This window comes from Prinia subflava, chromosome 3 (assembly GCF_021018805.1).
Source record: "Prinia subflava isolate CZ2003 ecotype Zambia chromosome 3, Cam_Psub_1.2, whole genome shotgun sequence".
NCBI lineage: Eukaryota > Metazoa > Chordata > Aves > Passeriformes > Cisticolidae > Prinia > Prinia subflava.
The window spans coordinates 17,557,236-17,582,359 of record NC_086249.1 but is presented as its reverse complement, the minus strand read 5'-3'; the positions used below and the strand labels follow the sequence as shown (position 1 = coordinate 17,582,359).

The 25,124-nt window shown below is 41.7% G+C and overlaps 1 protein-coding gene across 3 annotated transcripts in view; it reads right to left on the bottom strand.

The window, feature by feature from the left end:
- Nucleotides 1-25,124, bottom strand: part of TSPAN9 (tetraspanin 9) — a 169,617-nt gene that overhangs the window by 107,353 nt on the left and 37,140 nt on the right. Inside the window, exon 3 of one of the 3 annotated variants that reach the window (XM_063394101.1) lies at nucleotides 21,272-21,420. The exons of the other annotated variants lie outside the window; for them this stretch is intronic. Within the exon in view, the coding sequence (XP_063250171.1) occupies nucleotides 21,272-21,356 (85 nt within the window). The 5' untranslated portion in view covers nucleotides 21,357-21,420. The remainder of the gene's footprint in view (nucleotides 1-21,271; nucleotides 21,421-25,124) is intronic. 3 annotated transcript variants of the gene reach the window in all.

Here is a 25,124-nt window from a genome sequence, read left to right as displayed (position 1 = left end):
ACAGATCTCTTCAACAACTCTTCCTTCCCCAAATCATGTAACTTATTCTCACTCTGGATTTCTATGGAAGTAAGATTTATGCATCCAGACTGTCTTCAGTGAATCCTGAGGGCAGGGAGCAGGCAGGGTGCTGTGCAAGCCCTGGAAACCCAAGCCAATGCTCAGCAGCATGTGTTTGGAGTATCAATAGCAGCAAGGCAGAGCGGTGTGCGAGGCTGACCTGGAGCTTGCACGAAGAATGGGCACACACAAGGCTGGGTTCACATTCTGCACACTGCGCTTTCCCCCCACACAGCCCTGACACCGGGCAGAGGGGACATCCTGCACGCTGGGAAGGGTAAGAGGTGAGCAAGGGAGAGGTCTGTAATGAGCTCAACCATCCAAAAGAAAATCAGAATTCATTCATTCTGCTCTTGGCAGAATTTTAAACAGGAACAGACAGAACGGGAGCTGGGCAGCCACACCTTCAGCTCCAACAGTGTGTGGAGTAGCCTCAAGCACACATCACAACAGCAGCAGAAAGTGAATTTCTACAAAGTGTACTCTGCCCTTCAAGCCCCATGACCTGGGCAAGGGCTTTAAAGTGGCCCTGCACAGAGGCAGGAGCAAGGCAGAATGCCCTGCTCAAAAGAGGTCCTAGGACCACAGCTGCCATTTTCAGCACCACTCTTTTTCAATACTTCTCTCCCCACTTTGGTTTAGGACATATACTCCAGATAGGACACATTCTCCTGATTTAACAGTTCTCCAACTTTCATCTCATTTTATTTTCTCTTTATGTGTCTAAACCCATCGCCCCCTTATTTTTCTGCTCTGAGGCTCACAATTCCCAGTTTGTTTTCAAAGCTCATTAAGAGAATTTTCCCTCTCCCTCTGTCATATCATTAGCAGAAGTGTTACACAACTCCAGTCTAACTCCCAACCTACATAACCAGTGCACTACTGCTGATAATCAGCTCCTGTTTATCTTTCACCCAACTTTTTCTTCCTACCCAAGTGAATTTCAATTAATCTTCATGTTAGAAAGTAAACATATACCTACTTCCCTCTTGATTCCCTAAAATCATTAATTTTGCAATTCTATCAAAAAAAGCAATTACATTGTCTGGCAAGATTTATTCTTTACGAACTCATGTTGTTATTGCTTACAATTCTGTCACCCTGCAGACTCTGAGTTTGCATCCTCTTTTAATATCAGGCCCATTATTTTACCAGTGGTTTTACTTTCAGGACAGTAATTGCTAAGAAAAACCTTGGCTTTCTTTTGAAGGTCAACATTATAGTTTCCAGTCCTCACTCATACTGACATTTCATTTTAGCTACCGTCTCACAAAAACAATAATCACAATAGTGGCACAGCAAGAAGGCTCACCAAACACGATCTACTTAAACTGAGGGGTAAGAAATCAAGCTTTTTTTTCACATACTCCCTTTGTCACTCTTTAACATTACATGAAATTTTAACAGTCAGCCTTCTGCTACAATAAAACATTCAGGGACTGTTTGGACTTGCAGAACGATGCAGAGTAAACGGGGCCCCTTGAGATCACCTGGTCCAACCCCATGGTCAAAGCAGAGCAAGCTTCAAAGCTGTATCATGTTACTTAAGACCTTGTCCAGCAGAATTTGGAGAACTTCCAAGGTTGCTGATTCCACAGCTTCCTAGAGCAACCTCTTCCCACAGCAGCACCCCCAGGAAAAACTTTTTGCCTCACCTCCATTTGGGAATTACAGAAGCACCAACCGTGACCACTGCCTCTCGTCTTCCCTGAGGATTTCTGAGAAGAACCTGACTGTCTTCTCTACCACAGCACTTAAGTAAGGCTATGAAAATCAGCCTGTTCTTCAGGCTAAATCAGTACAGGTACCTACATCTTGTAAATGGTATGTGCCCAGACCTTTCAGAACCTCCTTGTGGCCCTTCACTGCATTTGCTTGTCAGCATCAACCTGGTACTGGGAAGACCAGCCCTGGGTACAGCCTGGTGTGGCCTCATGAGCACTGAGCATCAAGAAACAGAGATAATCCCTTCCCCACTGCTATTGTAAGACATCTGACTGCTTTTTCTCAATTCCAATTTTCCAGGTTTTCTCATAGTGGTAACTTTTAATATTGACTGTCCTTGCACTCTATGCAGAGGATTTCTAATTGCACTGAAAATCCAGCCTCTGCATTGATACATTCAGTGAAGTTGGTGTTTAATAAACCAAATTACAGAATTTGCACATGATCTCTACAAGCCTGTATATTCTTTTAACCAGTTTTCTGACATCAACCAAGCAACAACTGAGCAGGGTGAAAAGCAGCTTGATAAAGTGGGTAACACATGGAGCAGAAGACATTTGACCAAAGCCTTGTATTCGTACTCAGTGTTAGAGAAGCAAAGCTAGGGCAGTTGCAGACAGAATCATCAGCATCCAGTGAGGAAAAGCTGACTTGCAGGTGTCAATGGTGGAAACAGCTGCCAAGCAGAGTGACAGAGAGAAGGACTGCAACAAAAAGGCCAGTAAGAGAAGACATAGAAATTCAGACTTGGAATTTTCTAGAAATGCAAGTACCTGCAACAGGACAAAAACCAATAGTGTAAGGTGCAAAGAGTGTTGCTATGCCTGAGGGAAAGCAGCACAAGAGGGAGAAAAGGGCAGAGCAGACAGCAGCATGCAGCTGTAGCAGTCCAGTCAGTTTGGAAGGGTCGTATTTTACTAAGCCAGGAAGTGGTAAAAACACACAAAACTGGAAGATCTCCTCATATGTAGCCTTAAAGCCAAGCAACATCAAGCTTTACCTTGAATGAACTTTTAAACATTTTCTGTCTTGCTGTTCATATTAGATTGGGAAAGAGATTTCTCAATACTGGCCATATCACAAGGACCATGGAAGGTCAGACAAATGAGTGAAGATGGTCTGTTTTTTCTGGTTTTTTACGCTCTTCCACAAACCAAGAAAAAACAAGGGTAATGCTCTCCTGGTACACAGCACAGACCAATGGCTCCAGTGGCAACAAAAAATAATAAATAAAGGGGCAGTGCTGGCCAGGACCCCATAAAGGGACATGCATTGTACAGATCTTTTGCTTTTCAATTTTAGTTCAGGGACTGGTCTTAAGATGTATCTATCAGCCTCTGCTTTCCATTCTGCTTTAATAGTGATGTCCTGATGAACACAGAATAGTTCTGGTATAGTTTAGGAGTAACATGGAGTAATTTTACTCCCAGGATATTTATTGCATTCATCTAGTGGCTTAATAGAGAAGCTGAAAAACAAGCAGTAAGAAAATAGCATAGCTTAAAACAATGTCTCTTTGCAAACATCTGAGGGCTATTAAGAAACAAAGGTCTATCTGCTACACATATTACAAGTTAAAGAAGTTCCCCTCTTGCAATAGGCCAGCTGGTTGGAGCAGTGTCTTGGGAAGCTGGGCAGAATGCCAGTTCTGGCTCCAGGAGAAACAGAAATACAGAGTCTGACAGCTGAGAGGGGAGCTCTTTGAGACCAAGAAGCAAAGAAAGTGGTATCTAGCCCTGTGACTCTCTTATCAAAAAAAGTATAACCTAATGTAGTTTTGATTTTCTTCACTTCTGGTACTTTCAAAGTTCTTGGAAAAGGAAAAGAGCCCAGGCACTAAGGGACATCTGCAAATACTTCAAAAACGTTTCCAGCACAGTTACACAATACAAGAAGTGCACTTCTATGGTCAGCAACACACTGAGTTTTTATTTTGGAAAAACGGTGCAGGAACATTTCTGTGCCAAACTTAACACGGTGTCTCATCCATTGTTTTACATTCCAGCTTCACAGTTCAGGATCACCAGGTGTGTCACAATGTAAGTGGATGACACAAAATCCACTAGAAGCTATTTTCAGATAAATACACTTTTATTACTTTTCAGCATTTGTAACAGCATTCTGCACGCTCAGCAGAACCAGCTGTGTACTTTTCTGCAGCCTGCATTCATAATTAGATTAGCCAAGCCATTTCATTAGGATGGAGTTCAGGCATCCATCCTAGAGTTCAGGCATCCTGTCCTGGAAAAGTTTAGTGGGGCAGACCAAAGCTCTTATACAACAGCAAGATGTCAGAGATGGAGAAAGGCCAATGAGAAGTGCCAAAAGAAGACCAAGACATGTAACTAGCAGCCTAGTCCCAGTTGCTAGCACTGGCAAACCTCTAAGAATATTGTGTTAATACTCATCTGGACAAAAGACACCAATTATTTGTGAAGTTCTTTCTCAAATGTCCAACACAAAACAAACAAACAAACAAAAACCACAAACAAACAAACAAACACCACCCATACATGCCAAACCAACCCTATTTTCACCCATCAACAATATTTAAATTTCAGATTTCCAGCTATTCAGCTAGAAAGAATAACTAGAACTTGCTAAGGGTTGCCAAATCTGATAGCCCCATGAAGGCAAGGCAATACAGGTTCATGTCCCCACATCCAGCCAGTAGCAAGGCCACGCACATATTCCAGAGGCACACACATACTTACATAGAATATCACAGAATCACTGAATTGTTGAGGTTGAAAAAGACCCTGAAGATCATCAAGTCCAACCACTAACCTGCCACTGCCACGTTCACCACTAAACCATGTCTGTAAATGCCACATCTACATATCTTGTAGTTACCTTCAGGGTGGTGACTCAACCACTGTCCTGGGTAGCGTGTTCCCATGCTTGACAACCCTTTCAGTGAAGAAATTTTCCCTAAAATCCAATCTAAACCCCATCAGATGCAACTTCACATAGATACAGACAGTAGGCTTGACCCTGTGCTGCTCGCTGGCTGATCAGGAAGAAAGCTCATCAGAGTGAAATTTGTGCTATTTGCACACATACATAACATGGATCCCTCCAACTGCTGGCCTTGGATGCTTGGTCTGTCCAGTATCAGGGCCCTGATTTCCACTGTTGCTGACACAGGTGATAACCCACGAGGGCTCCAAAACCCTTCCTGTGGTTTGTGCTGTGATCCCTGGCCATGGTTCTACTTGCTGGCACTTGGACTCAATGTATCCACAGGGAAAAGGGAACACCTCACCCACAGAAACAGTCAGAAACAGAATAAGAATGTAAGATGAACTGAAGTGATGAGACACAGGACATGGGAACGGAACGGAACGGAACGGAACAGAACAGAACAGAACAGAATAGAATAGAGTAGAATAATTTCAGTCAGAAGGGACCTTTGGTAATCACCTCATCCAGCTGCCTGACCTCTTCAGGGCTGACCGAAAGTTAAAGCATGTTATTAAAGGTCATGGTCCAAATGCCCCTTAAACACTGGGAGGCTTAGGATATCAACCCCCTCTCTAGGAAGCCTGTTCCAGTGTCTGACCACCTTCTTGGGGAAGAAATGCTTCCTGATGTCAAGTCTAAACCTCCTCTAATGCAACTTTGAAACATTCTCTCTAGGACTATCACAGGATGCCAGGGAGAAGGGATCAGCACCTCCCTCTCCATTTCTCCTCCTCAGGGAGCTGCAGAGAGCAAGGGGCTCACCCCTCAGCCTCTCCTTTCTCCAAACTGGACAAACCCAGAGCCCTCAGCCACTCCTCCCAGGACACACCTTCCAGCCCTTCCACCAACTCTGTTTCCCTCCTCTGCACACATTCCAAGACTTTCCCACCCCTCTGAAGTGGTGGTGCCCAGAACTGCTCCCTGGGTGAGGCTGCACCAGGGCTGAGCACAGCGGATGATCCCCCTGTGCCCGGCTGTGCTGCCGTGTTTGGTGTCCCCAGGACAGGGTTTCACCCTCTGGGCTGCCCGGGCACACCCTGCTGGCTGTCACTGAGCTGCTGCCACCAGCACCCCCAGGGCCCTCCCTGCAGGGCGCTCCCCAGACACTCCTGTCACTGCACTCCATCCCAGGTGCAGGACCTGGCACTTGTTCCTGAGAAATTTTATGCTAGGGATGATTGCAAATGAACTGCCCGGCCTCTCATGTTGACTCATCTTGACAGGTTTTACACCCACACCATAGGCTGACCCTTCTCCTGTGACAGTCTGGGAAGAAGTCAGGTCTTTGGGTTGCAGTACTTTGGGTTGGTTGGGTTCTCTCACCTTCTGCACCTTTATGTTTATGACCCTTCTATCACATAACCTAACAGTATCCTCTGAAATTTGGCATGAATGAATCCAAGGCTGCACTGTGCTTAACCACTGCACTTACTTCTCCCACAGAATCAATCAAGGGAAACAGTGGCAGAGCATCCAGGTTATTATGAACATCCTGCAACTTTATAAAAACAATCTAAGTCTTTTGTTAAACACAGACTTTAAAATTTAGAACTTGCTCATAAAAATTCATATCCTGTCCTACACTGAAGTTATGGTATGTGTGTATATATACACGCATATATTACATATAAATGAATAATGTTAGTTATGAATGAAAGCATTGTGCTGTCTGCTGCCAGCAGGGACACTAAAGAAATAAATGTACAACTCCAGAGTTATTTTTCCCAGTGATTTGTTTCTTATGAGATATATTTTGGAACTATGTACTCTACAGAGAGGCACTGCCTTATCAACCCACTTTCCCATGCTTTTAGAAAGACTCGCTACAAAATTTCAAAGATCAATTCAAATGGAGTATTTTCAATTCCTCCCATCCTGTTGGGATTTTTTGTTTGGTGGTGGGGGTTGCACTTCATCTAATCACAAATCGGTTTGGGTTGGAAGACACATTAAAGCTCATCTAGTTTCACTCCCCTGTCACATCTTGCACTAGACCAGATTGCTCAAAGCCCTATCCAACATGGCCTTGAACAATTCTAGGGATGGGGCACCAATAGGTTCTCTGAGCAACCTGTACAACCACCACCTCATCACCCTCACAGTTAAGAATATCTTCTTTATATCTAATCTAAACCTACCCTCCTGTACTAACTTGGGAAAGAAAGAGAGAGGGGGAAGTGACCTCCTACATATTAAGAACAACATGAAAGAGAATTGGGTTTGCCCTGCAAGAGAAAAGGCCTAAGGCAAAAGAAGAACCACTTTGGAGATCAGTGACAAACACTATGAACTGCAGAGCAGAGCAACCGGAGGAGACTTAGCACAGGGAGGTGCATTCAAGAACAAGAAACACTGGGACTGAGTGAAGCATAGATTGTGAGTGGAGGATGAGCATTTCTCAACATAATCAGGGTAGACTGGAGAAAACTCTGGAATCTTAGTTTAAGATACCACACTGTACCAGCTTTCAAGCAAAGAGGACCCACACACCAAGCTTATGGAGAACAAGGTGTCTCTGTCCTGTCCTGTCCATAGCTATTTATTCAACATCTTATGTCTACAGTCTGTTTCTAGGTTGGAGTGTTTTGGCAACTTAAAGCCATTGAAAATCTAAAGTCCTAAGCTCCTCTGCTCTCCTCACTCCCTGCAGCATCCTACCCTTCCCAGGTGTTGGTATTTGTATCTATTCAATGAGACCCTCCAAGAAACTGAGTTGACCACAAACTATCCCTGTGGAAAAAAGCACCAGGGCAGAAGGTACTAGCACACAGAGGAAAGCAGGCTCAGGTAAAAAGGGCTGGATCACAGCAATCCCAGTTTGAGGTCAGTTTCCAAAGCTGTGCAACCACAACCTAAATGTGTCCGTTCTGGAAGATGCACCTCCTGGATATTTATCTTCAGCATGACACTGCTTATATCCCTCCCATTTCATGGGTAGCAAAGAGATGTCAAGTAAATTGCCAGAGCTCTCAAAGGAAACTGGCAGGAGCAGGAAGCTGAATTTAGGTTTGTCAAGATTCAAGTAGAGCCTCATCCAACAACTGGACCCTGTCACTTGAAGCTGTCCCTGCAGCAAAGAGCTGGAATGCTAAGAGACAAAGGAAGTGCTATTTTAAAGACTGGAAGCAGATACCCATATGAGAAAAGTGACTTTCCCAAAGTCATTTGTAGCTGTTGACACAACCACAGGTAAAAATGAATTCAGAATTATAGAAATCTGTGTTTACAAGGCAGTCCTTGCCTAATATAAAGAATCCTGAAATTGAGAGCAACCTTTTGTCAAAAAAATTAACTCTTTCAGTTTCTTTATTTTTCTGATGAGGAAGAAAACAACAGTTCAACAGACAACTGATGACTATTAGAACATATTCTGAGCAGCATTTCACTTTTGCTGCTCAGGCCTTGAGAAAACATCTTTTGGCAAAATCAGAAGCAGAACTTGCTGAATAATTTCCTCTTAAGGGCACAGAGGAGAATAAAGTGACTATAAGTGCTTGTGTATTAAGTCACTCTCATAAGGTAGTTGGGGCTTTTCTATATCTGTATCTAATAAGAAAAAGATGGGTTCTGTTACTTAGTTTAAATAAAAATAATAATACAGTGAAGTTATCTCACAACCAACAGACTCTCTGAACTTCCACCTCTTAGAACCCTAACAACTTTTCCATTCTCCCCGTCACCTTTCTCAGCTTCTGATGATTCCCGTGCTGCTCCATCTATGGTAGTGGAGACAGTGCTTCACCAGAGGCCTTAGATGCTAAAGGGTATAAGGAAGCAGGTTATGCAAAAAGTATCTATTTCCAGCACAGGAATGTGGCCTGTAACTATCCCATGACAGGGAGCTCAGCTCAAATAGAAAGTGTAAGCCCAAGCATATCAAAGCACCAGGAGCACTGCATCCTGAGATAGCAGTGGGAAACGGGGGCAGTGGGGGCGGGGAGGAAGGGGACAGAATGAACAAGCACTTTAGTCTAAAAGAGGAAAGGAAACACTAAGGCAGGTCCTGAAATTTTATAAGGGAGTCAGGAAGGCACCTCACAGCCTTAGACTGAAAGACACAGCATATAAAATATCAGAAAGGTCACAGGAAGACTAATTTTTAAAAAATAGCTACAGTGGAGAATGTCCATTAATTTTTCAAGATAAAAGAGCAAATAGCACTAAAGCTCCTGGTTTAGCCCCAGATTCTTAAGAGAGCTCAGAGCTGAACAGCCTTACTTTCAGTATGCAAAGGCAATCAGCACATTACAGCTCTTTAACAAAGAGAACTCATCTCAATACACATTGACAGGAATTACAGATTCTGAGGTGATCACATTTTAAAAAACCTATTCCTACACGTAGCCCTCCTGCAAAACTGTCCTAGGGTGACTTTATGACATATCCCCAATTGTCTGTTCTGTTTATGTTAGATATTATTTTCTGTACCTTTAAGACTGGTTCTGAGAGCAAAGCAGAGAGAAACAGAAGTGCTGAGTTTGTCGTCAGAAACTGCACTCACTCCTCTACATTCTGCTCCTGGACTGTATTGTCTGCTGCATGGACAGACAGAGAGACAGAGATCTCCTTTGCTTTTAGCTAGCTGAGGCAGAGAAGTTCCCTGGACTGTTCTTTCTCCTTTTTGTTGGTACTGTTAAACCTGTTTTGTACTGAAAACCCAGAAAAACATCCGCAGCTCACATCCACTGGGGCCCAGGACAGCATTTTCCAGCACCAGAGAGACTGATACGAGACTGAGTGAGCCGAGCTACACCCACGGCAAGGACTTTCTCAATTTTAACATCTCTCTTCAGAACAGCCAGAGGTTTTGTTGTTTAATTTTTTTTTTTTTTTTTTTTTTTTTTTTTTTTTTTTTTTTTTTTTTTTTTTGTGCTTGTGAACACTTTGCTTGTTGAATAAACAGCTTTTTCCACTTTTCTCTAAGGAAACTTTTTTCCCAGACCAGTTTGGGGAGGGGCTACTTGGGTTTGCTTTCTAGAGGGACCCCGTTCGGAGGTTTCCTCCCAAATTTGCCCTAAACCAGGACAAAAACTAAAATGAAGCAGAACAAACCTTGCATAGTCAAGTTTTGAAAGTCACCTCCTTGAATGAGTTATGAACATTCAGGCTGTACATGCATCATCGGAACACCAACATATCTTTATCCCAGTTCTCCCACTCTACTGACAACAGAGTTGCAACTTTCCATTTCCATTAGCAGAAAATGGGAATCCTACTGCCCACATAAGGACCTGTTGTTCTCGTCATTTGATATGATCTTCCACATTTGAAGCCTAGAGAACCCAACTCTGATCAGAACAGGATGTTAGAAGATTAACGAATAACTTTCACTTTCTCCATATACTCTTGCTCACAAGCATGCAAGAACACAAGTCCAGGTGAACATCACCATGAAAAATGGGAAGTATTTAAGGAAATAATTCACAGTTAGAGGTTGCTTCCTATATGGAAGGACTTTAACACTTGAGGGTACAGGTCCTGCAAGAGAGAAGGCCAGGCACAATGCTCTGAATGTCAAGCCAGTCAACTCCCATCCTTGAAATCCAACATGATCCTTGCATTTACCACAGAGTTTTTTTGCAATGCATAACAAAATTCCTCACATAGTCATGTTCCTACTAATCACATTGCTTGGATCTTAGTTGCTTTTCTTCAGACCAAGGTTGCTCTGCAGGCAGAATGGCCATGCACTCAAAATTACAGTGGGACCTGCACCATGAACACAGGCTGTTATTTAACACAAAGTATCCTGAAAAAATACAGGGTCTAAAACTGGGCAGCCAGAAATGAGAAGCTTTCTGAACTTCACTATGTCCAACTCCCATGCATTATAATGGAGAAATGGCAAACCTTCACTTTCCCTCAACCAGGTGCCCTGAAAAATTAAGTCCAAAAATTTTATGAAGCACTCCAATATCATCCCAGTAATATCATTGCAGGCTGTCTTCAGAGCAGTGTTTGAACAGCACACATTAATTGCAACTGAACAATGAGGAGAAAGCAAAATAGGCTCCTTGGCTGTATGGTGCAGCACACTCTCCCTGAAGACAATGGGATGGCCTGTTAGGGAACTGGAAAAGTGGCTGCTCACTGAATCTACGTAAGGCAATCGACCAGTCATGCACCTTAATCCCATTGTTCCCTTAACTTTCATGGAATCAGACTCACAGCCAAGCAAAGCTCAACCACTCATTTAGTACACCCATCCCTCCAAAAGCAGTATCAACATACACAGACATCTGCTCAGCAGGAAGCTGTATCCCAGTTCCAGCTCTGCCAGATGCTTCATGCCACGGCCACAGCTGGGAAACAGAAGAGATGGCCTGTAACTGCTCCCCAAGAGACCAGCAGAGGAAAAAAAAAGATTACCTCTCACAGTTCTGTGGGAAACACTTCATGTCTGCCAGACCTCACGATAATTGCAGAAATACCTACTCACTGTCCAGGGCTGTGCTCTCCCTGCACAGTAGTTAGCACAATACATGTTCCCAAAAGCCTCCATGGCTGGAGGCTCTGCACCTATCTCAGGCAGCCTGTGCTGAGGCTGTCTTTTCCCTGGTGTCACAGCAGCCACCACAAGCTCCCTTTGCTTTTAGCTTCTTGTCAGTGCTAAAATTTGGCAGACTCAGCATTACTCTTTCTTTCTGACTTAGTAAGTAAACACAGTATAATTTCTTCTTATTACTATATTTGCTTTTAACACCTTGTTATATGAAAACAAAATTGTAGTGTTTATTCAAAGTCTATTTGTAATTCACTACAGTCCTCTCTGAAACACACAGAGTTATTTTTGGGCCACGTAAGTCCAGGGGAATTCAGTCTCCTGGGTCTCTTTCTGCATCAGGACCTCTGCTGACACTGCAAATAGGTACCAGGCAGCAAAACTGCATTTGTTGTCCACAGAGAGTCTCTACTCTCTAAGTCTTGGTTGGGACCTCATTTCTCACAGCCCACTAGAAAATTATCAGCTGGCAAAAGCTTTCAGACGTTACCAGCTGGGCTGAGTGCAAACAATGACATGAACACTGAGAAACTGTTATAGATTATTATTACATACATGTCATCTGTCCTCCTGGATTTTTTTCCCTTGAACACGGTGGAAGGATGGGTTTAAGGAGAAGGTCAAAAGGCAAGCTGAATTGCTCTACAACTTGAAGGGTTTAAGAGCAATTCAGAGCACTGTCTTTAAAGTTCTGTGTGTGGAATCTTCTCTTGGGCAGGGATGATTCAAAGAGGCTCTTTCAACCACCATGATTCAGTGTTGCTCATAATCAGCATTACTTCCACATCTACTCTATCACAGCAGTCTCTTACTTCAGTACATGGCCAACAAGATCACATGGGATACAACTGAAGCAAGCTTTAAAAACAACAATCTTACCACAAAATATATTAAAATAGAAAGTTGGTTTATCCCATAGGACCTCATCTAAATGCTCACCAGACTGCTTGCATGAGCAAGGGGTGGGGAGAGGGGGGAGAGACTGAGAGAGAGATTCCCTGATGGAGAGACCACCCATCCACTATTCCCTTTCACAGCTGCTCTTGTGCAGAGGTTCCTTAGGTTTATTTCATGATGACAAAATTTTGGGTTTACTTCAATTTTTTTTTCCAGAAGACAGATAGATGATATTTATGTTTTTAGCTACAGCTTCATACAAAATGATGTAATAAAAATCTCCCCAACCATCATTTATATAATGTAACAATGAAAATTAAGTTCCACATTCAGAAACCATGCTGACTGTTGCTGAAAAAACCCCACGTTGACTCCAAGGATGGGATATCATGGCAATTGTAACTGAGATGGAGCAAAGCTGCTTGTCCTTTATGGTCTTCATTTGCAAAGGACTGAACATAACCAGATTACTGGGAATGCAGTACAGCTCAATGTAGAAGGACATTCATTTTCTTTGCCTGGAAAAGGCTTATAGCATTTTTCATGTAATTACACCAAAGAGCGAGTCAACTCGAGGGCTAAAAGGGAGCAAAGATGAGGAGAAAAACAGGAATAAACTTTCAGTGGGACTTGAACTTGGGAAAACAATCCCAGCATGTTCAGAATGAGCAACACCACTTTCACCTCCTCTGATGAAAGTTCACACAGCTCAGCTCTATGAAAGCATTTGAAACAGGAGGGAGGAAGGGAATCACAGCAGGATTGAGAGGGAATGTGTATTGCCTCTGATGAATGGCACAATGCCCAGGCAGCTGCTGCACAAATGCCAAAAGTGGGACCTTTGTTGCTTCAGCTGGATCCCTCTTGAAGTTTTGAATTACAGGCAGATACCTCACGTTATGGGATTCTGCTGCAGCACGGCAATGCAGAGACTGCTTGCTTCACATGTCTTTTCCATTCTGAAACTGAAACCCTAATGGGAAACCAGCCTCTCCAAAAGCCTCACAGAGCAGCTAAAAAGTACATTTCAGCACTTGTACACCAGACCTTGCAGGAGTTAACATTATCCTGAATTTCTGTTCATCTTTCAAATGCAAAAGGCTGAATGCAGACAGTCACATTTTAAAATCAAAACCCAAAAAAAGCAAAGGTGTGCACAGTAATGAAAGGCAAATGAATAAAATTCTGTGAACAATTTGGCAGGTGGTTGCTGCATTTTAAATAACAGCATGTAATTTTCCACATAGTAGGTGAAAGAATGAGCCATAGAATCACAGAATATCTCAAGTTGGAAGGGACCCATAAGCATCAGCAAGTCCAACACCCTGCTCCTCACAGAACTGCCTAAAACTAGACCCTATGACTAAGAGCTTTGGCCAGCTGCTCCTTAACTCTGACAGGTCTGATGCTGTGACCACTTCCCTGGGGAGCCTGTTCCTGTGACTAACCACCTTCTCAGTGAAGGACCTGTTCCTAACGTCCAAGTTGAACTTCCCCTGATGTAGATTCATTATTTCATTTCATTTCATTTGTGTCCTGTCACTGTTAACCAGAAAGACAACCAGGATTGTCCCATCCCAGGTGGAGAATGTGGCACTTTCCCTTGCTACATTTCTTATGGTTGCTGACTGTCCAGCTCTCCAGGCTCTCCAGATCTCTCTGTAAGGCTTCTCTACCCTTGAGGGTGCCCACAGCTCCTCCTCATCACCAAACTTTCCAAAGGTACATTTGATTTTAGTGTCCAGATACTTTATGAAGACATTAAACAGCACTGGCCCTCAAACTGAGTCACGGGCAATTCTACTGGTGACTGACTGCCAGGCTGATGTAACCCCATTTACTACAACCCCTTGAGCCCCACCCAACAGCCCTTTGCTCACTCCATGTCCTATGAACTTGTCTAGATGGGTGGTGAACAGTTTATCCAGAAAAACACTGTAAGAAATAGTACCTAAAGCTTTGATAAAATTACAAAACAAAACAAACAAACAAACAAAAAGCTTCCTTTGGTCAACTAGGTGGGTGACCTTGTCATAAAATGAAGTTAATCTGGTTAAGCAGGACTTCCCCCATGTGAACCCATGCTGGTTATGAACAATGACTGCCTTGTCTCTCAATGCTTCAAGCAAATCAGATAACCAGATATATCTCCAAGTTAAGGTATATTTTCACCTCAAATGAAATTACTAAAAATTCCAAGTTATGACAACTTCTAAGATCTAAAAATTGCCACGCTGATAAAATATTTTAATTAGACAGACGTTCAAGTATTCCAGGTTTGCTGTTAAATAAAGTGTAGAATAGAACTGGGTGATATCACCTTTGACAGCAGCAGTATTTTCTAAGCAGCTACTGTTCTCACTGCAGCTTAAACAACTCGTTCTGTTTCATCACCACCTGTGCTGGTTTTGGCTGGGGTACAGTTAATTTTCTTCACAGTAGCTGGTGTGGGGCTGGTATGGGATTTGAGCTGGAAACAGTGCTGATAACACAGAGTTTTTTGTTGTTTTGTTGTTGTTTTTTTTTAATTTTAATTTTAATCTAAGCAGTGCTTGCACAGCATTAAGGCTCTTTCTGCTCCTCACTGACCCCACCACCGAGGCTGTGGGTGCACAAGAAGTTGGGAGGGGACACAGCCAAGACAGCTGACCCCAACTGACCCAAGGAATCTTCCAGACCATATGGTGTCCTGCTTAGTATGTAGAGCCCAGGGTAGAAGAAAGAAGAGGGGAATATTCAGAGTGATGGCATTTATCTTCCCAGGCACCGTTACTTGCGATGGAGCCTCACTGTCCTGGGGATGGCTGAAGATCTGCCTGCCCATGGGAAGTGGTGAATGATTCCTTGTTTCGCTTTGCTTGAGTGCTCAGATTTTGCTTTCCCTATTAAACTGTCTTTAACTCAACCCATGAGTTTTCTGTCTTATACACTTCCCATCCTCTTCATCATCCCACAAGGAGGAAGCTGCTGCATGGGACTCAGTTGATGTCTGGGGCTAAACTCCAACACAACCTCACATGAAGTTGTAGATTAAGAAAAAAAAAAAAAAAAAAAAGGTTTCCTCCAAACTAAAAATACTCCAAGCCTTGAAACACAGTGATAAGTTCCATTTTTATACTTCAACACAGTGTCTAACAAATAAACTTCAACAAATAATAGATTCTTTGCCCTAATGCTAATTTTAAATGCAAAGCATGTTTTTAGAAACATTATTCTTTAAGCCTCCAGCACAATTAATGTAGCCTTATATAACCATGTAACAAATTTTTACAGTTTTAACTCATTTCCAGATTTCAAACCACATCCGATTTTACATAATCTTAAATTAAATATTACACCAGCTAATAAGTAGTTTTTGAGGTTTTAACATAATGCAAAATACATGGAAATTGAAATTCTTAATCAGTGGACCATTCATTATATGATGAGCAGTAAAACCATTTTCCTATTTCACACTCTCCCGGCCAAAACTAACACCTAAGCTAACACCAAATCTATTTTTCTCCAGAGAACAACAACTAAATTATGATGGGGGGAAAAATATTAATACCAATAAGTTCCATTTAATTTAACGTATCATAAAATTGAGAATTTAAAACTGCATTACAAAAAGAAGCATTTTTCTCAACATGTTTTGGACTTCTGGATGTGTTTAATTTAGCAGAATGATAAAGTTTGCTTTTCACTGTATTCTGAAAATAGGCAATTGTGCTGTGGACTTGTGGTTCTTCCATCCTGCAAAATTCTCAATGAATTCAGAAAGTGCTTCAATAAGATTTAAAAATATGGCTCTTCAAGTAATAATTTATTTCAAAATTCATTTGAAATCTGTGATGCTACTATTCTCCAATTACCGTAAACATCTTTTGATGTTTAGCCAGATCTGAGTTTCTATTGTTAAAAGTGGCAAAACATGGAAATAATCTTCCAAGCTTTCTTAAAGCAGCAGAGATGAGAGGAAAAAAAGTTCTCATTCTCCCTTCTTTAGAGGTCACTCTACTATACGTCACTCTCTTGCAACTGTCAAGCTTTTTGCAGTTCTTTCACTTGTTTTATCAGAGTTGGAATTAAATTTATCTTAGAAAAATCCAGCACAGTTCCAGAAAAGCCTTTAAGTCCACACACCTCATTTATATCACCTGAAGACTATATATTTCATGGTAGGTATTGCTGACCAGCAATTTTCTGGAAGGCTGGGAAAACAGAGCACCAATGTATCAGTTTATATCAACACCACTCTGCTCTGGCAGATAAATACTGCTACAGATAAATACTTTAGGTTTACTTAAAGAAAAAAAAAAAGAAAATATTAGAGTGCTTAGAATTGGAAATATGATAAATAAAACCAGAGGACTGATGTGAAGCAAAAAAAAAAAATTGTTAAGATACACCTATCGCAACTTAAACTAGGAAGGTCATCTCAAATATTAAATGTCTGAGCTCTTATCAGTAATTTCAAGCACAACTAGGACTTGGATTGTCAGTGTCACGCTGACCTGGAAAAAACTGCTAGCAAATAGCAGCAGCTATTTATCTATTATTCCTCTCCCACTGCACTTTTTCCCATTTCCCATTTCCCATTTCAATGTTGATGGGAGTGAGAAGCAGCTGAAGAGGCAACTGCTTGTGATGCACTGTAGACTTGTCTTGTTAACACTGAATTTGCTCTCAGGGTCCTTATGTAAGGGAGTTATACAGAGGGTCAAGAAACGGTACAACAAAACATCTGTACATCCATCCTCCCCTACACTTCCTCATCTCCAGCTCCATTGCTTCCACTTGGGACACCAAACCCAGCCTTACCTCAAAGTGCCACACAGCTGTAGGGTACCAAGAGGTAACTAATGGGGATTAGGACCTGACGAGCCACAGCGCTGCATAAGGAAGAACTGCTGAGTGATGGCTGCTGCTTCTCAGTTTGTCACATTTGGGCTTGACATGGGCCATCTCTCAGCATCATTTCTTTGTCCTGTCACTGCCTGTCCAAGCACTTTGGTTCAGTTCCCTCTTCAGCCTGCTCTTAACAGCAAATGTAACTTGATGGGGAATTTTTTATCTTTTTTTCCTTAAGTCTTTTTCACAGTTTACTTATATTTTTCATCTGGTTGGTCACATAAGCCAAGTATTTGGCTGGAAAAGCCAACCTGTTTGTAAGGGCGAGGACAAGTGACTGTTTCTGTGCCATCAGCCTGTCAAGCTCTTCCCTCCCCTGCAGGCCTCACAAACCCCATGCCTCAGTGGACAGACAAGCTCTCCTATGGTCAACCAGGGGATAGTCCAGATTCCTACAGCACAGACAATGCCCACAGACACAGAGGGAGCTGGTTTCCAAACAGGACATGGGCAAGCAGACCATCCTAAGTTCAGCTTGATGCTGTAGGTGCCCACACCCAAGTGCCAACCATCAGGTGGTAGCACTGTGGTACACAAGACCTAGTAATTTTCTACTTCTGAGCATCTTTGTACCAGAAATAATGATATCCCCACCCCCCCTCAAAGACAATGATTATAAATAATTATAGCAGGTTTAGCAGTGAGTCAGTTCAGATCCAACTGCTGGCCATACCCTTAGACAGTCAATATGAAAGGTTAACAGCAATGCAGGTCTCACCAAATTTTAACATTTGTATGAACTGTTTGATCAGTAAGGACACTTTAAAATAAAGGATGTAAAACCAATACAATTCCTCCACAGAGAGCAACTCCCAGTTGCAGTGTTATGATCTATGACTTGACAGCGCTTCATCATCTTGTGCAGGGTTTTTCTTTTTTTTTAACACAGTAGAATAGTTTTATCTTTAACAATACACTTAAGTAAAATTAAGTCATTCATTTTCTTAAATGGTGCGCCATCGTCAGCACCCTATAATTATTTTAGTGTATGAATGTAATAGTTGAGAATAAAAGTCTTAAATTTATGCAATCTTACAGCACCTTTGGCATAAATCATATGCTCTCAGACGTTTTGCATGATAATTTGGCCTGTACAAAGCCTGCCAGCTCTTGAAAATGCCTTGTATTATAGACTACCCAGCAGAAGATTTGCTACATTTAATATACTCCTATCAGCCAGCACGATGCATTTAAATTCAATATAAATTATCAGAATAATAAAATAAGTTCCAATTAAGTCCAAACTGCCAGCCAACCACAGCAGAAAGATCTTACCTTAAAACAGCTCGTGCTTGTAGTTCTTATTACTGTGTCATTCGTGCATATAATTGCCTACTTGCTACAGGAGAGTGCACGATTACAACACATTCCCCTCTACACAGAGCTGACTAACCTTCAGGCTTGTCTACGGAGAGCAGCAAACCTAAAGATCCTGAAATTCCCAGGGTGGTGTTTGTAAGAAGACCATGGCTTTCCATGCTCAGGGCTTCCATCAGCTACAGGTATCCCACCCTCTCAACGCAGAAAGTTCCACTCTTAGGGGCTGAGCAGTGCGGTAAAGCTTTCATCCAGCTCACGCACTCGGCTGTGGGGAGAGTCCTCACGTGCTCAGAGCACAGATAATGCACAGCTTCCTACACTTGTGCTCCAACCACACTCCAAGCTAGAACACTGCCACACTGCAGCTAAACCAGAACTCTCTCAAACCAAGGCATTGTTTAAACCTGTTCAACTCATTTTGTCTTCACCCCAGCATAGTGTTGTAGAAGATCCTCACCAGTTTGCAGCCTGAGTCCCACAGCAATCCTCAGAAGGATTGAAAAGTCACAAAGAGACAGCAGGTATTCAAAAATAATGACCCTGATGAATGTGAACTACCTAGCACTTCTCAGATGTTCTGTCGAGTTTTTGAAACTGGACAACAAATAAATGATCTGGGCCTTTTTGAGAGAAACTGTCGAAAGAACTCTTTAGAAAAACAATAACCTCACCTCCCATGTGCAGCAAGGATTGGCGGTAGTCCAAACAGAGAATACTGACTAACTTCTGAAATTTGACTGCTTTCAAGTTCTGAAATTCACACTTAAGGTTAATTTGTAAAACTGCCAATTATCAAAAATCTTGTTACAAAACCTTTTAATATAAAAAAAAGGAAATATATTCAAGTCTTTATTTTGTAAGTGCAAAAGTTCAAAAATGTCAGCCTAAACGTGGCTCTACTGAAAGAGTTCATTAGTGGATCTATTTTGAATCAAAAGAAACTACCGAGTGCTTTTGGGGACGAGACAAAAGACTTGAAATGAGACTAAATAAATTTGTGCAATTGTCTTGAAGGGGAAGAAAACTTTAAATTCAATTTCAAGGTTATAACTAGCTTTTATACTCAGTAACAGCTCTGCAATCTTTTTTCGTAGTTAAACTGGACTCCTTGTTCTTGATACAATAAATGTAATTTCTGATACTGGATTTTGTGGTTGAGAGCTTTAGAATTGGAGGGGTGGAGGGAAGAAAGGCTTTTGGGTGAGAGTCAGTCACTAAACCTGAATACAACCAATGACTCATGCAGGAAATAAAGAAGAAACTAGTGTTACAATAATCCTACTTAAAGACTAAAACCTAGAAATAAAAATCTCCCTTAATACATGCAAGGATCAAGTGATACCATGTACCTTTAAAACAAGGTAGGAAAACCACATTTCAACTTGTGCTTCTTTACCCAAATGGCACTGATCCGTCATCATACCCTCAGTTGGTTATTCCTGGAGATATACTAACACTCAAAATAAAGAAGGCACTAAAGTTCCTGAGAGTGACAGGAAACCCAGCAGCGTAAGAAATTTTAGACAGAATTATTTACAGATATTTTCCTGTGAGAAAAGAATGGTAAGAATGTAGCTTGAACATTAACAAATCCACTAAAACATCAGTCTGCCTGGCGGAGTCAGCAGATTTGGAGCGGGATTCAGTGGGGCTGGAAATTCAAACTTCAGCTTGTAATCAGAAAAATCCTACTTTAGAAATTTGAACCAGCAGCTAGAAACATGTAATATAATATAGAACTCTCCTAAAATGGTACTCAGCTAGAGAGACCTTATACTATGTGAAGCCTGTGACTATTTAGGTAAAAAAAAAGAAAATAAGTCAATGACACTGAAGCTCTTTATTATTCTGCAGGGACCTATTTGTAAGTGAGTGGCATGGACAAAATCAGCAAATCTGCATTTCCTTCCTTTTCTTTCCATGGGAAAGGTGCTGCAGATCATGTGTGCAATTCCTTCATTAGGAGGCTGACAGAGCAGAAGTTTATCTGAAATAAATTACCAGCTGAAACAGTCTATTCTATTCTAAAGATACACTCGTGGAAAATAAACTAGATCAACTGAATTTTAAAATAACATAATTCAAAGTGTTTATTCCGATTGTTTATGAAGCAATTAGGCAGAATGCTTAGGTAACAGTTAAAATGAAACAGTTACTATTTGCTAATGTCTTACTCTCAAGCAGGAAGGCATTTGCAGTGTGGGGTTCTCCAGGAGATCCAGCCCATAATCCTGCAAATGCCCAAGAAGATCCCTATCTTTGTTGGGTTTTTTTATTAATGTAATTCAAGCATTTTCTGAATTCATTGAGAATTTTTAAGGATGGAAGAAGAGAAGCTCAGTACAACACAGGAAGCCCAGATCTAACTGCTTCCCTGTTGCTTTAGCATAGCAAAAGAGACATGCAAGACCTGTTTCATTATTATTCTTCCAAGGCACCTCCACATGCCTCAGGAACATCACTATGTAGCCCTGATTTTCTGGAGTACCAGCAGTTTTTCAGAGGACACTGACAAATACAGCACACCATCCAGCAACTGCTATGTGGTTCAGCCAAGGAGCAGCTCACATGTAAATCAGTTTAGGCTTCGGGGAGAAAAAAAAATGTTTATTAAACAAGAAAATAAATAATGAAGATGAAGGAAGAGATTTGGGGATTATTAGGGAATATTTATTTGGCAGGAGAAAGCAAAGAGGACTTGATGAGACTTGTAAGAGATAAGTCTATTAAAAACATTGTTAGCAGAATGAACCAATTAAGTCCACATTCCCAAAGCAAGTTGGCAATCAGTTTTCAACACCTGTTTTCAGACCAGGGCTTGAAGAGTTTAAACAAGTTGTTTAGAGTGATCTCCCCAGAACCTCTAGGTCAATAAACACAAGGTAAAAATGCACTTTCAGGACTGCTTACTGTGAGCATTAGCCATAGCAGATGCGATTTTCAACCAGCAGCATTCAACACCAGGTGGAGGAGAGCTGGGCATTCTGTCCTGCATGGAGCATACCAAAGCCACGTGGCCAACAAGTCGCAGACTGCTGAAGAGAGCAGGTCCCTCCTGACTAGTAAAAGTAAGAAACAGAAAGGTCCATCCAAGACAGTCATGGATCTATATTTATTTACAAAAAAAAAAAAAATCACATTTCCTTTAACTCAAAATGTGCTCAGCATTACTTATGTACTGGGAGATAACACCTGCAGCCCCTCAGGGCTTCCTAGAGTCTAATAAGGATTTCCAACTAGGATCTCCTTGACTTACAGGATCTAAATGCATCAAAAGTAGTCATTTGAAGCATTTATTTCAGACTTTTTATTAGCAGGCACTCTCTAGTGTAGGACATTCCTCCTGAATAATTAAAACATAAAAAGGTCACATACAGTCCTCATCAGCAGAGAAATCCAAGAGCCCTGAGGTGGAGGAAAACTTTTTTAAGCTTTACACAATGCAGTTAAACTGCATCCAGTTCTTTCTCCCTAGGCCACCTGACAAGATCCTGCTTTCACTCTGAGCTGCCAAAGAAAATGAGGATTTTGTAAAGCCGTATTTGCCACTGTCTCCCCTTGACAAATCTGCAGATGATACAAAACCAAGAAGATTGGCTGATAGACCAGATGGTTACGCCACCACTCACAGGGACCTTGACAGGCTGGAGATATGGGCTCACAGGAACATCATGAGAAGTGACAAAAGGAAATGCAAAGTCTTGCACCTGAAGAGGAATAACCCCATGCACCAGGATATGCTGGGGGCAGGTGGACTAGAAGGTGTCCTAAGCCCATGCATTATACAGAGAACTAACACTGCAAAGGGAGTTGCATCTACTATCTCTTCACAAAGGATTTAATGAAACAAACACAACAGAAAAAAAAGAAAAATATCTAGAACTGTCAAAGTGGTGTGCAAATGCCCTTGACATTTTTTGAGAGGGAAAACAGAAGACGACAAGTCCAGTCAAAAGTATTTTGCTTGAAACTGTCTTAGACCGCACAAAATAAGGTTGTATTTGCACAACAGAATTCAAATATGCATCCAATGTAGAAATGAGGCAATATACAGTGGCATGATGCTTTCAGTGCTCAGGTGTGCAAATAGAAGCTTTGCATCAGTGAGCACTGATGTCCCCATGACTTCATCCTACACATCCCAGGTCACGTGGTTTATTTTGGCACATAGATACACACATGTGCATTATATGTGCGGGTACAAACCAATTTGGACTTGAAGACCTATTCCTGGAACAAATTTCTCCTCCCAGTGGCCCAGTAAGTCAAATCTACAGGCACTGTAGCCTGAGGAGAGTTAAGACCTAGCTTGAAGAGAACCAGATGACAGCAAAGACTGTAATTAACATCTATTTCAGGCTATTTTGTGGGAGCAGGATGGAACCATGCTATGAGTAACTTAGAACTCCAAGCTGACCCCCAAGTGAAATTAAGATGCCCTGCCATGCCCTGCAGGAATCCATCAGAGATTCTAATCATGGAGGACTGCAAGGAAAGAGCAAGGGCACTACCAGAGGCTTTTGCAAAGCCCAAGTAAATGCAAAATGGGTGTCAGGCAGAAATGAAGACAGTGAGCAGAAAGAAATTCACAAAAGCCATTGATTCAAAATACACAAAAACCTAAAAATCAGCTGTAACATGAGATGTTCCCCCCCCGATATAAAGAACATTAGAATGAGCAATAGTTTCATACCTGAAATGTTTTTTTTAGGATAAGCTATCTAATGTATGATACAAGTGTGACAGTCAGTGAGTGACATGGCACTAAAACTGCCAAAAGGAATAAATACTCCGGGATCCAGTGTTAAATCAAATGCTGATAAAGGCTAACTGCAGTGCAAGCATCTGAAAAGCAGAGCACGAGAACAAAAAGACTTAACCACTTTCTGCCAGCAAGTCTGCAAACCTCACCCTACAATATTTATGCATATTATGTGTGCCTCTTACCAAGGAATTGACCCTTGTTGCAATCAAAGGTGTAAGTACTGCTTTGGCTGCAGACCATCTAACAATAATACATATGCAAAGCACACAAATGACATTCCCCTTAGCACAGAAGGGGCTGTGCTGCTAATGGGAAATGTGGTATTTGGAGACAATGATGAAATTCTAACAGCTGCAGCAGATTGAAGGGTGAAGGGGAAGAAAAAAAAAAAAAAAAAAAAAAAAAAAAAAAAAAAAAAAAAAGTGGTTAGAGATGGGGGAAACCGAATGACTGGAGCCGAACTAACAGCTGGGTAAAAACAGCCTACGAGAGACGTATTTTGGGAGTTCCCACATCCTTTTCATCCCTCTTATATTTTACCAGCTACAGAAAAAAAAGAAGTAGCTCATAAATAAACTAATCAGAATTGTTATCATCAACCCTGTCAGGTCAGCATTCATCACATCATGAATCTTCCTTATATAAGCACAAAAATACAATGATGATAAGCACTACAGAAAACACCTTAACAGAAAAATAAATGCAAAGATGACCAGAAAGCCAAGCATCCATCACTGTCATGACCTCACAAAGAGGTTTTGCAGCTACCTAATAGTTTAAAATTCTTGAATAAGAGTCATAAAAAAAAGATAAATGATAAAAAAATAATTTTTTCCACTCTGTGTGGGAATGATTGGTATCCAAAGGTCAGTGAGCCTACTTATTCATCTTTCTGTAGATGGTGATGACTTTGGAGTGGGACTACAGGTCTTAAAATCCATGTATATGTGGTGTCAGCAACTGCAGTGGGTGTGTAATCACTAGGAACTATAAAGCCAGCAGCTACTTGCTGGCTAAACAGGCAGCTAAGCCAGGTGGCTTGGCAGACAGGTATGCATGTGTCCCTGGGAGTCAGGCAACCGGTGGAATTGGGTTCTGGAGAGATCAGGGTGATCCTGCCCACCTTTTGAAGAGGCTCAAATCTGGAAGTCACCTGGAAGACCTGCCAGTGGATGGACTCTACATCCCAGGCTAACAACTGGAGGATCCACAATGCAGGGGATGCAGGAGTGGGGGGCTGTCTGTGCCTGACGGGAGTGACGGGCTCTCCACCACAACCAGGAGTGGGGCTGCAGCCCTGGGGACTCGTATGTTCAGGTCATTGAGAAATCCCAGGTAAATGGCAATTCTCTCTTTTTTTTTGCCTCAGGAAAATGAAAACAAAAGCAGCTCTTACCTTGACAAGGAGACAATTTAAAAGCTCACGTCACCTACAAATTCCAGCATGTTCCTACTATGTCAGTTTGACAACTTATTTATGCATGAACAGAGGAAACCATCATCTACTGATGGGAGGGTAGGAATGGGTAGAAGATGGAGGAGTTAACTCTATGGCTAGTTCCACACAATCAAGTGTTCAATACTAAGTAGGATCAGTGAAATTACTTCAGTTCCTCAGAGGCACCAGTACACATACCCCGTGTTGGCAACTTCAGTTTGGCTGTACATTTGGAAATTGCAAGGTTCTGTTTTATTTTTTTTAATTCTAGTTTGTACTAGTAAACCTAGAGGGGTGGGAAGGGAGTGGAGATTCTGATTCTGGTCCCCAGGGCTGTGAAAAATAAGCTTGAAAGACTGAGCTTTAATGGGAAATGAAACAAAGGCAAAATAGCTTTAAAATCAAAAAGGATGAGTGGCAGAGAGAAAGGACAAAGCTTTACTGTGCCCCCATTCCCTTATTTCCTATCTCTGTTTCCCTCACTTCATACAAATACCAATCTTTTTTTCACCATACTGCTGGTGCATCTAAATTTCTAGTGCAGAGGAATAAATAATCTA